The sequence below is a fragment of the Tachyglossus aculeatus genome, chromosome X1 (genome assembly GCF_015852505.1).
Source record: "Tachyglossus aculeatus isolate mTacAcu1 chromosome X1, mTacAcu1.pri, whole genome shotgun sequence".
Taxonomy (NCBI): Eukaryota; Metazoa; Chordata; class Mammalia; order Monotremata; family Tachyglossidae; genus Tachyglossus; species Tachyglossus aculeatus.
This window is the reverse complement of record NC_052101.1, coordinates 24606802-24621885: the sequence shown is the minus strand read 5'-3', so window position 1 is coordinate 24621885 and position 15084 is coordinate 24606802. Positions and strand designations below refer to the sequence as shown.

At 47.9% G+C, this 15084-nt stretch overlaps 1 protein-coding gene across 1 annotated transcript in view; it reads right to left on the bottom strand.

The window, feature by feature from the left end:
• Nucleotides 1-15084, bottom strand: part of SLIT3 (slit guidance ligand 3) — a 625600-nt gene that overhangs the window by 36671 nt on the left and 573845 nt on the right. Inside the window, exons 26-27 of the mRNA XM_038771676.1 lie at nucleotides 9443-9606; nucleotides 8023-8147 (exon numbers count right to left, since the gene is read on the bottom strand). Coding sequence (XP_038627604.1) covers nucleotides 8023-8147; nucleotides 9443-9606 — 289 coding nt within the window. The remainder of the gene's footprint in view (nucleotides 1-8022; nucleotides 8148-9442; nucleotides 9607-15084) is intronic.

The window sequence follows — 15084 nt, the reverse complement described above, 5'->3', positions numbered from 1 at the left end:
GTTAAGTGCTTACTATATGCTCTGTACTGAGCACTGGGGTAGATACAAGACAATCAATCAAGTTAGACACACTCCTTGTCCCCCATGGGGCTCACAGTCTTAATCCCTATTTTACAGATAAGGAAACTGAGGCACAGAAAAGTGAAGTGTCTTGCCCAAGGTCACACAACAGAAAAGTGGTAGAGCCAGGGTTAGAACCCAGGTCCTCTGACTCCCAGGCACACGCTAGTTCCACTAGGCCTTGATACTTCAGATATAGTCCCTGTCCCACATGGGACTCACAATCTAAGGGGGTAGAAGAACAGGTATTTTATTCCCATGAAACTGAGGCACTGAAAAGTTCAGTGACTCACCCAAGGTCAAACAACAGGTAAGTAGTAGAGCCAGATCTAAATCCAATACCCCCTGAATCCGAGTCCTGTGCACTAGGCCACGCTGCTTCTCATTCCCAGAATGTGACTATATTTTGGGAAAAGGGAGGCCTTGGTGGGGTAGGGACAAAATGGTAGAAAAGGAAGACAAAGAGCCAATGGCAGAGAAAGAAACACTGTGAGAGAGAGAGAGGAGGTGAGAGAGAGACAGATGCTCACAGTAAGTAGGCTAATCATGATTAAATTATCATCTAGAATATTTTTGAGCATCTTAGTGCAGAGCACTGTAGTATGCTCCTCAGAATATACAATCCAAGTAGAAGATTCGGTTTCTTCCTCCAAGGAGCTTCGAATGCCAGTGACAGCTGCAGTTGCCAGCCTGTCTCTGTATCAGCTAGCATGCAGGTGTTGCAAGCAGTGACACCAGCAGTGGGTGAGGGGGACCCATAGGTGGGATGCAGTCTTTCCTACTGCTTCCCTGCCATGGTTGGGTCCGTATTGGCTTTTGACATCGTTTCCTCTGTGACCTCTGGGTGCTCCCGGGAGGTTGAGGAGGAAATGATATCAGAGGTCGATTACCAAGGGAAGGCGAGGGGGGCTGGGGAACAGAGGAGAAGGCTGCGTCTCGAGCACAGCTTTCCCTGATCTGCTGCCGCTGCTCTGCATACCTGACTGCTGTGGGAATGAGAGTTCCCATCCTCAGCTGTTACCCCTGCCACCCTGGGCCCAAAGCAAGACCCAAGGGGACCACAGCAGATACAACCAAGGTGGAGGGGAGGATGGCAGTGTGGCCTAATGGATAGAGCCCGGGAGTCAGAGGTCCTGTGTTCTAATCCTGGCTCCACTACTTGTCTGCTGTGTCACCTTGGGCAAGTCACTAAGCTTCTCTGTGCCTCAGGTCCCTCATCTGCAAAATGGGGTTCCAATACCTGCTCTCCCTCCTACTTAGACTGTGAGCCCCATATGGGAGCTGACGATCTTGTATCTACCCCAACGCTTAGTACAGAGAAGCAGCGTGGCTTATTGGAACGAATACGGGCTTGGGAGTCAGAGGTTGTGGGTTCTAATCCTGGCTCTACCACGTGTCAGCTGTGTGACTTTGGGCAAATCACTTAACTTCTCTGTGACTCAGTTACCTCATCTGTAAAATGGGGATTAAGACTGTGAGCCCACGTTGGGACAACATAATTATCTTGCATCTACCCCAGCTCTTAGAACAGTTCTTGACACATAGTAAGCGCTTAACAAATACCATTATTATTATTATTATTACAGTGCTTGACAGATACCACAGTTTTAATATTATTATTATTATTTATTGCAGCCAAACTTCGTCTAACGTTGGATGCTTGTTCACCTCATCTTCTTGGCCTCTGAAAAAACTGGCTTTGGTTCCAGGTTCCCCTCAGCCTGGAAGCTTGGGATGCATTTTGCTCAAACACATTTACTCTTCTCTGCTGATTCACTCAGAACCAGGAAGGAGAGAAGAAGAACTGTAGACACTGAACTCTTATGGCCTCTAACTGAGAAGATGTCAAGACATAAAATCCTAAGTATTTTCCAGGGACAGGAGCACTAGTAATAAGTTGTCCTTCCACTCCTTGTGGCCAATTTCATCTCCTTTGAAAGTGCCCCAGGACTTAGTGATTCTCCTTTAAACTCAGAAGGCAGAAACCGCCACCTGCTTCTTTGCTGTCACCCAAAGCCTTGTGCTCATGTACCTGGGATGAAGGGCCCTCCTCCGCTACTTGACTAAACCATAATGGGGCATGACAGCCGCACTTTTTAGGGACTTCCATGTCCCTGTTAATAAATCACCGTTGTCAATTTATAGCAAATTACGCCAACTCCATGTTCTCTTCAGCCTCATTTTTATTTAAATCCATAAGATTTATGATGCTTCTGGGCAGCTTCCCCCTTCCATCATCTCTGTGGCTTGTCTCAAAGACCACGTACCTGCACTGAGGCCCAGACTCGCTGCTATTGCTAAAATAGACTGGGTCTCATTGGGCAGTGGAAAGCCTGGGGTTTTGCAAATGCACTAACTTTCCCCACTCCCTTTTCACTCACAATAATAATAATAATAATATTGGTATTTGTTAAGCGCTTACTATGTGCCGAGCACTGTTCTAAGCGCTGGGGGAGATAGAAGGTAATCAGGTTGTCCCACATGGGGCTCACAGTCTTCATCCCCATTTTACAGATGAGGTCAGTGAGGCACAGAGAAATGAAGTGACTTGCCCAAGTTCACACAGCTGATAAGTGGCGGAGCTGGAATTCAAACCCATGATTTCTGCTTCGCAAGCCCGTGCTCTTGCCACTAAGCCACGCTGCTTCCCAATAATAATAATGATAATAATTATGTTAACTGCTTACTATGTGCAAAGCACTGTTTTAAGTGCTGGGGTGGATACAAGATTCATAAAGTTGGCCATAGTTCCTGTCCCACATGGGGCTCACAACATGGGCCTCATAGTCTAAGTAAAGGGAATAGGATTGAATCCCCATTTTTACAGATGAGGAAACTGAGGCACAGATAAGTTAAGTGACCTGCCCAAGGTCACAGAGTCGACAAGTGGTGCAGCTGGGATTAGAACTCAGGTCTTCTTACTTCCAGGTCCATGGTCTTTCCACTAGGTCAGGTGAACTAATCTTAGCTTTCTCCCAGCATAGGTGATTGAAGTCCACAGGTAATCTCCCAATTTCATTTTAGCTATTGGCTAACCACGGGTTTTCAGAGAGTTAGGTTTCCAGGGGCTTTGAAACTGGAAAGACAGCCACTTGGCTCTAGCTCTGGAAAGAGAAGTCCTCCCAGAAGGAACTGCTTTTGTTTGTGGCCCAATGAGGCTGGAATACTGCTCTCTGATATTCCTCTGGTCATCTTAGTGATTACTAAAGACAGGCTTGGGCTCTGCCAATGAACGTGGGGACACAGGTCCAGGTCATCAGAGAAAACAAGCTGTGGGAAAGAATCTTAATATAAACTGGGAACCACCAATTGATTCTGTCCCTTTAAATTATTCAGAAATCATCTCAAAATGCCTCTAGTGAGCTCAAATAAATGCTTCCTCCCTCCGGTACTCTGGTAGTGTCACTGTCTATTTTGGTACCTGGATCGGAAGTGTTATGGAAATGATATGTCAGCTGGTTATGGAAGTTGGACAGCAATTATGAGATGTCACAGTCAATAGCCACCAACATGGTACAGTCCAACAACTTTGCTGAATTGCTGCCTTAGTCAGTCCCTCTGCTCTGGAGAATAACTCAAGCCAGGGGCCTTAGGAACAGAGGTGAAATTGTCTCAGCTCAAACTGACATGGGACTAAACCAAGTCTAACAGGTGACTGAGAGGGTCAGCATTTCAATAGTACCCTTGTAGGGACAGAATGCTCAGACCTAACCTAGGTGTGGAGGATGGGACATCAGAGAAGGAGCAATTTTCAGGGATTTAGCTCCAAAAGAATATATTTTTGAAAACATAAAACCACTTTTTTTGTGAATCACTCTCCTGCCAGGTCTGCTCAGAATCTGATCTGAGAGAAATGGCCCTGAGATTTGAGAAGCTAATTCTTATATTTTCTCTTCTTGATCAATGGAGAGCAGTTCTGTTAGTTCAGTTGGTAACTGATAAAGGGACCAGAGCAGTCCTCCTGGTTTGAAACACAGCACTTGGTAGGCAACCCTGAGACCTGATCTGCCACTGGCATCCAGATCAAGGTATTCCCCTCTTCTTTGATGGAAGGAAGGAGTAGCTAGAATGATTTTGCACTCTGATCTGCCCTCTTGCCCTGTCAATCAGTGATTGTTTTACTGTGAGCTATCACTGTACTAAGCAGTTGGGATAGTACAGTAGAGCCAGTAAAAAAAGATCTCCACCCTCTCAGAACTTTTCCATTTAGCTGAGGAGATAGACATTCAAATCAAATACAAGAGCAGGAAGCAAACGAGTTTAAAGATAAAACCCGGTGCAATGGATAGAGCACGAGCCTGGGAATCAGAAGGTCAAGGATTCTAATCCCCGCTCTGCCACTTCTCTGCTGTGTGACCTTGGGTGAGTCACTTCACTTCTCTGGGCCTCAGATCCCTTATCTGTAAAATGGGGATTGAGACTGTGAGCCCCATGTGGGACAGGGACCCTTTCCAACCTGATTGGCTTGTAACCACCCCAGCACTAAAGTACAGTGCCTGGCACAGAGTAAGAGCTTATCAAATACCACAATTATTACTATACATAAGTGCTGTGGGGCAAAGGACTGTAGGTGGAGCAAGTGCCTAGGTGTTTGGGGGTAGGAGACCAGGCTATGGCAACATCCCCTTATTGACTTCTGTGTGTTTCAAGTGAAAAGGCCTGTTCCCCAGAACAGTGAAGGAAAGGGGTTTTGACCTGCAGAGCAGAGAGGGAAGTAGAAGACAGATTCCAAGGCAGGTCCTTTCCTCTGCAGGAAGCAATAATTCTTAAGGAAGGCATGTGAGTTCAGTCAGACATGAGCTTTTTTTGTGCTTTCTCCCCCTCCACCCCCACTGGAGAGAGAGAGAGAGAAAGAGAGAGAGAAAGAGAGAAAGAGAGAAAGAAAGAGAGAGAGAAAGTGTGTGTGTGTGTGTGTGTGTGTGTGTATGTGTGTGTTTTTTGGGGGGGATGGGGGGGCGGAAGGGACACAATGCTGATGACTGGGAGCTGGACTCTAGCTCTGCCCAAACCTCACAGGGCATGTCTTCACTCTGGGAACTGCTTCTTGCAGCAGGGAATTTGTCAGTGCTGAGCCCAGGGATCAGCTACTTCTCCGTCTCCTGCTTTGAATGGAGAAAAACCACAAGTCGGGGGCAAAGAGTCAGAAGCAAAAAGCTGATAAGGCCCCACGGGCCCATTTCTCCAGAAGACAGACAGCAGGAGAGCGGCTTGGGGAACTGATTTCTGGTGAATTACCTCTGCTTCAGTCTGAGGCAGCTCCTCCAGTCAGTAGCCTCCAAGTGGAGTTGCTCCATGTTGTTGCTGCCGCTGCTCTAGTTGTGTCCCCTGAAGCCCTGGGCACAGAGCTCAGAACTGGATGTCGGGGGCCCTAAAGTGAAAACTGAACGGCTGCCCCGTTTGGTAGGAGAACAGAGGCCGAAATCACATCTCCAAGCCTGTTCCTCCTCTAAGGTCCCGTAGGTGGCACTCTGACACCATCCACGGCCTCCAAACTCACGCTACTGTCTTCATCATCATCAATCGTATTTATTGAGCGCTTACTATGTGCAGAGCACTGTACTAAGCGCTTAGCACTGTACTAATCTGAGGCCAGATTTCCTCTCCGGTTTATCATTCATCACTCAGCATGGGGCACACAGATGGGGGTTGGCAGAGGAAGAACTGGCAGTGGCCCTCCCCCTGACCTTCTCAGGGAAGGGAGAATTTAACAGTACTCTGGTTCTCACACCCTTGGTGCATGAATGCTAATATGCTGGGCTTTGGGGACAGAGGAGAATGCTACGAACTGGGTTTTGGGGTCAGAGGAGAGGCAAGAGAATGAAAACTAGGGCAATTCAGGAGAGGACTGGAATTCCCAGCATCCAGTGGGAGAAGTCTCAGTGCTCTGGGATGAGATGGGCGGTCTCACCTCTCCTCTCAGGGATGCTGAGGGAAGCAGGGGGATTGGGAGGTTGGGCCACCTTGCCCATGACTTCTCACTTGAGGGAAGGGTATTTTCTAGGCACTGGGCCCAGAGACTAGGCCAGTTCCATGGCTTAGTACTTAAGCTGGAATATGCAACTTCCTCCTCTCTTCCCCACACCCCTCACCAACTACTTTCTCTTCCATAGGCGATTTGCCCCCCAAGCTGCCATCAAACAAAGGAAAAGAAATGCTTAGAGGGCAGGCTGAGGGCAATTTATCCAGGTTTGGGAAATGGCTTCCAGATGGGCAGACTTGCTTGGTACTGGACAGTGAGAAGGAAGCCAGGTATTGTTATTGAATTAGCATGAATCTCTCTGGTGGAGAACAGCCTGGGGGAGACTTCCTCATATGGTTTGCATTTGAGCCTGTCAGGCTGTATTTTGGCCCACGGTACTTGAGCACTTATTAAGTCCAGCTCTTTCTTTCCCCCAAGCACTACTTACACATCAATATTTCTAAGCTGCTGGCGAGTAGCTCTCGCCTCTGAGGGAGTGTGCTCTCTGAAAAGCCAGACTACCGGCCAGGGCCTGAAGGAACAAAGACAGTTGGGTCGGGTGAAGTTCTCCATGGGAGCCCTGACTAATGGGGAGGACAGGAGGAGGAAGAAGAGGAGGAGGAAGAGGAGGAGGGAAAGAAGAGGAGGAAGAGGAGAAGGATGAGGAGACAGATCAATTGAAGGAAAAGAGGAGAGAGGAGGAGGATGACCTTCCGCATCACCGTGACTCACTCTCTTTGCTCCCCCCCGCCCCACAGCATTTATCATCATCATCATCAATCGTATTTATTGAGCGCTTACTGTGTGCAGAGCACTGTACTAAGTGCTTGGGAAGCACAAGTTGGCAACATATGGAGACAGTCCCTACCCAACAGTGGGCTCATATATGTATATATCTATAGTTCTATTTATATTGTTGCCTGTTCACTTGTTTTGATGTCTGTCTCCCGCCCTCTAGACTGTGACCCAGTTGTGGGCAGGGATTGTCTCTATTGATGAATTGTACTTTCCAAGCACTTAGTACAGTGCTCTCACACTGTATGTGCTCAATAATTATGATTGATTGGATGAATGAATGGAACTGAGAGAAGGAGTAAGGGGAGAGAGGAGGAGGAGAAGGGGAAGGGAGGCGGAGGGTAAGATGGATGAGGAAGAGGAGGAAGGAGAAGGGGGAGAGAAGGAGGATGAGAAAGAAGAAAAGGAAAAGAAGGACGGGGGAGGGAGAAGGATGAGGAAGAGAAGGAAGAAGGGAGAAGAATGGGGAAGAAGAGAATGCAAGGTGAAAAATCTGGCCTGCATAGCCTGCCAAGTAGTCTTATTATCACCATGTGGCTAAAACAGCTTCTTATCTCAGTTTTCCATTCTGTAAAATGGGCCTGTGGTGGAAAGGGAATGGGTCTCTGCCTAATTACGTCCAGGCCCCTGGATGAAAGTCATGGCAGAAAAATGTTGAGAGATTCTCAGAGGGACACAAGTGTCATTTGTTCCTATAAGGTGCTAATTCTGAAGGGGTGAACAATCTAGCAGGATGAATTCAGGGGCCTTGGAACCCAGGAAGAATGTGAAAGCATCTCGGTGTCACCCCGGATCACAGCGAAATAACAACAACAGAACTCCAGTCCTGATGTTCCAAGGGAGTGATCATGTAGGGGGCAGGGAGCGTGTCTACCAACTTCATTATACTGTACTCTCTTAAGTGCTTAGTACAGCACTCTGCACACAGTAAGCCCCCAGTAAATACCATTGATTGATTTATTGATTGTGTGTGGACCCTGCCTTCTTTTTCTTTTCCCTTCTACTTGATCTTTACAAAGGGGAGGGGAAAAGAAAGGAGGGGAAAAACTGATGAGGGCTCTGGTGAAAGGCCTGGTGGAAGACGAGGTTAAAAGTGTTTAGATTATCGGATTATACGATTATTCATGTGCCCTCTTTCCCATGACCATGGTTTCTTGGGAGTCGGTTCTGCAAAGTGGGCTCCTTAGGAGCCAGGCCAAGTGTTGTACCTTGAAGCCATAGGGGCAGGTGCAGCGGTACAGCTCCACAGGGTCCTTGTTGCAGGTGCCGTTATTCTTGCATGGGCCAGAGAGGCAAGGGTCACATTTGGCTGCAATGCTGATGTCCACTGGGCCTGGGAAGTTAAAGGGAAAAGATATAAAAGCATCACGGTCCCCCTCTCTCTCCCCATCTTCAAGCCCTCTCCCAGCTGTGGTCCCGGGACCCAGCCAGAGCCTAGAAAAGCAGACTGGAATTCCAAGGAAACATATTCATCCACATTAAAGTTTCCATTAATTTGGCTGCCCAATGATGAAATAATCACAGTGGGAAATCATTGAAAACACTTCTGCAGTCAAATCAATTACAGTAATTAGTCTGATCTGATTTCTGGGCTAATCTGCAAACAATGCACCGTAATTAGAAACACTGTGCAGCCTTTCATGCTCAGGGAGGCCCTAGGCCCTTGACTCCATCTGCTAGCCCCACTGCCTGCTTCCTTCTTCCCCTGGCTTGGGCTTTCCGCTCTCTCCTGCTAGGCTGGCGGCACTGTCCTGGTATTCCTTGCTGAGTCCAAGTCACTTGGCACAGAACCACATCCAAAGAGACAAGTCCCCACTCACCATCAGCTCAAGCAAAGGCACCTGGCTTTATGGCCACAAGATCCAAACTCAGGAGAGAAAGCCCACAGGAGCCCTCACACTCAGCACAGGCTTCTCTCTAAAAGGAGAGGTCTCTGTCTCAAGCTCTCTGGAAATGGGGTGTCCGTGAAGAGGGCAGGACACAGACGTCAGAGACCAAATCTATTGAGTTTCATTCATTTAACCATATTTATTGAGCGCTTACTGTGTGCAGAGCACTGTACTAAGCACTTGGAAAGTAATAATAATAATGATGATGGCATTTATTAAGCACTTACTATGTGCAAAGCACTGTTCTAAGCACTGGGGAGGTTACAAGTTGATCAGATTGTCCCACGGGGGGCTCACAGTCTTAATCCCCATTTTAGAGATGAGGTAACTGAGGCCCAGAGAAGTTAAATGACTTGCCCAAAGCCACACAGCTGACAGTTGGCAGAGCCAGGATTTGAACCCCCGACCTCTGACTCCAAAGCCCGGGCTCTTTCCAATGAGCCACGCTATACAATACAGCAAGAGAGTGACACAATCCCTGCCCACATGGACTTACAGTCTAGAAGGGGGTAGACAGACAACAAAACAAGTAAACAAACAGGCATCAATATAAATAAATGGAATTACAGATATATACAAAGTGCAGGGGGGATGTATCCCCATCAGCCTGGAGCCTGTTCCCCAGGAGAATCATGGTAGAGGGGATCTCATTCAGGGGAAGGAGGAGCCTCAGAAGGAGGAGCTTCAGGATGGAGATGGGGAGAGAGGAAGGGGAAGGAGGGGGGGACCCCCTTCCTACCTTTACACTGGAAGCGGTGGGTGGGGGTGGTCAGCAGCAGTCTGTCAGCCATATCTTCAGGCCCGCTGCAGCGGGCGATGCCCGGCTCCTTGTAGCCCGCCTTCACCCACTCCGAGAGCCAGCGCAGGCTGCAGTCACAGTGCAAGGGATTGGTCCCCAGGGCCCTGAGGAGGCAAAATGAGGGGCAGACCACACACACTCAATAGGGCAGAGGCTTAACTTAAAATGTCTCAACTTGAAAATTAGGAGAACAAACACACTTAATAACTGTGGTGCTCTGTGAAGTGCTTACTGTGTGCCAGGCACTGTACTAAATGCCGGGGTAGATATGAGATGATCAGATCAGACACAGTCCCTGTCCCACATGGGGATCACAGTATAAGAGATAGGAAGAACAGATGTCTTATTCCTGTTTCACAGGTGAGGAAGCTGAGGCACAGAGAAGTTGAGTGACTTGCCCAAAGTGACACTGCAGATAAGCAACGGAGCTGACTCCCAGGCCTGTGGTCTTTCCACTAGTCCACTCTGCTTCTTGTAGAGACAGTCCTGGCTGCTCTGAACTGGGAGTCAGAAAACCTGGGGTAAGACAACTGACCTCTCTGTGTTTCAGTCTCTCCATCTGTAAAATGAGGATCTTAATTCCTCCTCCCCCATAAATCACAGGGGAGGAGTTGAAATTAAAGTGTAGCAATTCTGAGTTCTTAGAAATAAAGGTACACCAAAATCTAAAATATTAACATTGGGGGTACGTGAGGCTAGATAAGACTGGTGGGGGGGGCGGTGGGAGCTGGAGGTCCTGTCCCTAAAGGTGAGCCTCTCAGACAATGAGAGAACATGTCAGCAGGCATGGATTCTTTCTGGAGAGGCCAAAGAGCCAGAGGGGCAGGGTCATCCTAAAAGAGGAAGAATTCTATGGTCTAAATGGGAGCTCTTCCTCTGGTTATACTTCCTGCCATGGACTCGGCTATTGCAGCGAAACATTCTGATGTTGAAAGTCCAGCCACAAAGTCAGCTACTTTAGAAGCCTTGGACATTGGGATCTCTCCCTTCTCAGAATAACTCACAGTGCAGCTCACCAGAAACAGGGAGAAGATGGAGATCTATATATGGCCAGGAAGGACAAGCTTCCTTTTTATTCCCCAGGCACCTGGGAATGGAACAGAACTCCAGGTAAACACAGCAGGGGCAATGGGATTAGGGCTTTACCTGTTTATATGCCCCACTGATGCCTGATTTTAATATCAATTTTCCTTGGTGTCTTGGTGAGGAGCTGACCTACCCGTTTCAGGGACTGTGTGGGGAGTGGAGTGCTGCCACTGGTTTGGGCCAAATGAGGATTCAGACCACCCGTGGTATTCTTTCTGATCACTCTCATGATTGCTCTCAGACTACATGATATTGCCCTATTCTATTAAGACACTAGGTTGAGCTTCACGTCACTTTGGGGTACCCAGGGACTTCAAACTTTTTTGACCTCCAATAACACATGAGTCCACCAAATGCCCCTGTCTGCTGGGCTGTGGTCTCTAAGTTACAGATGGCATACTAGGCCTTAGCAACAGTTTGTCTCTCCTGGCCAGGACAGGAGACAAATATTAAAGCCCCAACACTTAACCATTTTTGCTAGAGGGGTTATGGGCCCTTCTCTGTCCCTTCTCTGGACAGTGACTGCTCCCTCTTAGGGTACAGAACTAAGGAACAGAGAGCCCAACAATACAACACCTTTTCACCTCTGCAGTGAGTTCCGAGCAATGTCCAAGGTGGATGGGAGTGGAGAAAGACTCCAACAAAGGCTCTACTTCCTCGACTCACAGTCCCATCTGGCGTTAGACAAGTGTGGAGCCCAAGCTAGCTCCTACACCACTCTGTTTTGGGACAGAGGGAGACCTAATCTAAGAATAAAGGAAAAACACTGAACTTCTCCCACCTCCCTGACAGTGAAGTGACCTATCTGTCTCTTGACAATGCACTCCACTCTTCCCTGTTACTCTCAAGTGCCAGTGTTGGAGATTCTGGACTCAGCAGATTATTTTCAGGTTGGGACTGGGATCACTGGGAGAAGACTAAAGAGGAGAACTACTACTTAGTAATTTCACTTCTTAAAACTATTAGTATGGATTAAGCCTTGCTGGGATTTCTTATTCTGGGGAGCCAAACACCCTAATTCCCTCCACAGCAGTTTGCCCAAATGGCCAGTCCCCAGTGGCCAAAACAAGTCCAGACAAAAGCCCTCCATGCTCCCATCTCACTACCCAGAATAATAATTACGGTATTTGTTCGGTATTTGTTAGGCACATACTATGGGCCAGGGACTGTACTAAGCGCTGGGGTGGGTACAGGAAAATCAGGTTGGACAGTGTCTGTCCCACGTGGGGCTCACAGTCTCAATCCCCATTTTATAGGTGAGGTAACTGAGGCACAGAGAAGTGATTTTGCCCAAAGTTACACAGCAGAAAAGTGGCAGAGCTGGGGTTAGAACCCATGATCTTCTGAGAGAAGTGGCTAATAAATAGAAATGAAGGTATGGGGACATAAACCTGTACCCACCCCAGTGCTTAGTACAGTGCCTGGCACATAGTATGCACTTACCAAATAACATAATTATTATTCTGGGTAGTGAGATGGGGGCTTACTATGTGCCAGGCATTGTACTAACTGCTGGGGTGGATACAAGCAAATTGGGTTGGACACAGTACTTGTCCCATATCAGGCTCACAGTCTCAATCCCCATTTTACAGAGGAGGTAACTGAGGCACAGAGAAGTGAATTGACTTGCCAAGGTTACACAGCAGAAAAATGGCAGAGCTGGGATTAGAACCCATGATCTTCTGAGTCCCAGGCCCTTGATCTATCCATTACGCCACGCTGCTTCTCTGTATCCAGCAACAGACTGGTTACTACTCATCTTAATGGCCTCTAATATTTCCTGGGCAACCTCCCACTCTGGCTCTGAAAACTCAAGCCAGAAAACATAGAGTTTAGAAATCATCATGGAAACCTATCATGTCTTGATAGGGCCCCATGGCTCTACTGCAGGGAGATGTCCAGGTCAGGTCTTGGCAGTATTCATCCAATTGGATGTCTGGGAGAGAGATAACACTAAAGCCCTTAGAAGGGACCTGGGCCACCCTATGCCCTGCCCCAGAGCCAGAGAGGAATCATCATGGACACTGGGGAGAGTGACATTAATGGAGATAAAAGGAATCTGTCAGGAATCAAAGCTTTCATTTGCACATGAAAGAAGTGTCAGCCTTCCTGTCTCTGAAGATAGCTTTGCCCTCAGACAGTTTTCGGAAAGACAGTGTGCTGCTGATTTGTTTTCATGGAAGTGATGGAGATTCAAAGGATCTGGCAGTGTCACAGGTGTGTATGTTTGTACAGATGCACCTGCCTGAGAGCTCACCTGCGTAGGAGCACCCAATCATCCAAATAGAGCACTGGCTTTTAGTTTTATGTCTGACAAATGGGATGCTTATGCTTCATGGGAAATCTGCAAGGCTTGCCCTTGTAAGGGACAGTAGTTGGCAGCCCCTCAAAGCAAAAGGGCCACCATAGACCAGTTGGCTATTTGGATGAATAGAGTTAGTGGCTTCAGCGTTCCACCAGGTCACCGCCATCCCCAGGGCAGCCCAATGTCCCAAGTCCTGGACTTGGCAGCTTCCCAGAGGCAGATTTTTTGTGTCGTTGGCATAGGCACATGAGAAGAAAAACTCCTTTCCAAAGTCACTGTGAGGTCTAGTGGAAAGAATCCCAGCTGTGTCACCTGCCTGCTGTGTGACCTTGGACAAGTCAGTTAACCTCTCTGTGTGTCAGTTTCCTCATCTATAAAATTGGAATTCAATACCTGTTTTCCCTCCTGCTTAGACAATGAACCCCATGTGTGAAGCAGCTTGGCCTAGTGGAAAAAGGATGGGCCTGAGAGTCAGAGCACTTGCCAAGATCCGCCCTTTCCTCTCCATCCAAACCGCTACCCTGCTAGTTCAAACTCTCATCCTATCCCGTCTGGACTACTGCATCAGCCTTCTCTCTGATCTCCCATCCTCGTGTCTCTCCCCACTTCAATCCATACTTCATGCTGCTGCCCGGATTGTCTTTGTCTAGAAACGCTCTGGGCATGTTACTTCCCTCCTCAAAAATCTCCAGTGGCTACCAATCAATCTGCGCATCAGGCAGAAACTCCTCACCCTCAGCTTCAAGGCTCTCCATCACCTCGCCCCCTCCTACCTCACCTCCCTTCTCTCCTTCTACAGCCCAGCCCGCACCCTCCGCTCCTCTGCCACTAATCTCCTCACCGTGCCTCGTTCTCGCCTGTCCCGCCATCGACCCCCGGCCCACGTCATCTTCCTGGCCTGGAATGCCCTCCCTCTTCCCATCCGCCAAGCTAGCTCTCTTCCTCCCTTCAAGGCCCTACTGAGAGCTCACCTCCTCCAGGAGGCCTTCCCAGACTGAGCCCCTTTCTTCCTCTCCCCCTTGTCCCCCCTCCATCCCCCCATCTTACCTCCTTCCCTTCCCTACAGCACCTGTATATATGTATATGTTTGTACATATTTATTACTCTATTTATTTATTTATTTTACTTGTACATATCTGTTCTATTTATTTTATTAATATGTTTGGTTTTCCTCTCTGTCTCCCCCTTCTAGACTGTGAGCCCAATGTTGGGTAGGGACTGTTTCTATATGTTGCCCACTTGTACTTCCCAAGTGCTTAGTACAGTGCTCTGCACACAGTAAGTGCTCAATAAATACGATTGATTGATTGATTGATTAATCATGGTGTGAGACAGGAACTGTGTCCAATCTGATTATCTTGTATCTACCCCAGTGTTCAGTGTTAGCACATAGTAAACATTTAACAAATACCTCAATTATTATCATTATGATTATTATCATAATTCTCAGTTCAGTTCCCCATTGTTCTAAGTCCTGAAACACTTTAGGGGGCTGCAGTAAGCAAACCCCCCTTCTTGGGTTGAAAGAAAGGCAAGGCTCAAGCAAGTTGCCTTTTTCCTTTAGGAAAGATTCAGCACACTTTAAATTCTGGTAATTGTGGCATTTGTTAAATGTTTAATATGTGTCAAGCATTGTGTTAAGCTCTGGGATAGATATATTTGTTGAATTTTGGACAGCAAATTTCTTAAGTGTCAGGGTGGGCAGGAGAAAAATCTTGGGATTTTAGCAGGAAAGTGAAGGCTGGGCCCACAGCCTGTCACTTACAGTTTGAAGTCTATTCTTGTGGGTTGGGAGTGAGGGGGAAGAAAACACGGGAAAGGGCAGACAGTTCCCTAGACAGGTCTGAGGTGGATGTTGGGATTGGGGGGGGGGCGGTGGTGGTGGTGGTGGGGTGTGTGTGAGTGTGTGTGTGTGACGAGAACCCCAAGTTCTATGTTTAGTAATTTATTCCCCACTCAGGAGGGAGGGAATCAGAACTGCAATTCTCTCCGAAGGGCAGGGTGAGCCTCTCCAGTCCCTTCTTCACTTCTCTTCTGTCAGGTCTGTGGCAAACCTCACCACAATGAAAGCTAAAATCAACCCATCAAGCCCTTGTCATTCCTCACAGGCTCCTCCAGCATCAGAGGGGTTCTACAATATTTTAGGGCCCTCATACTGACTTATAACTCCTCAGCTCCCTGAGGGGAATAT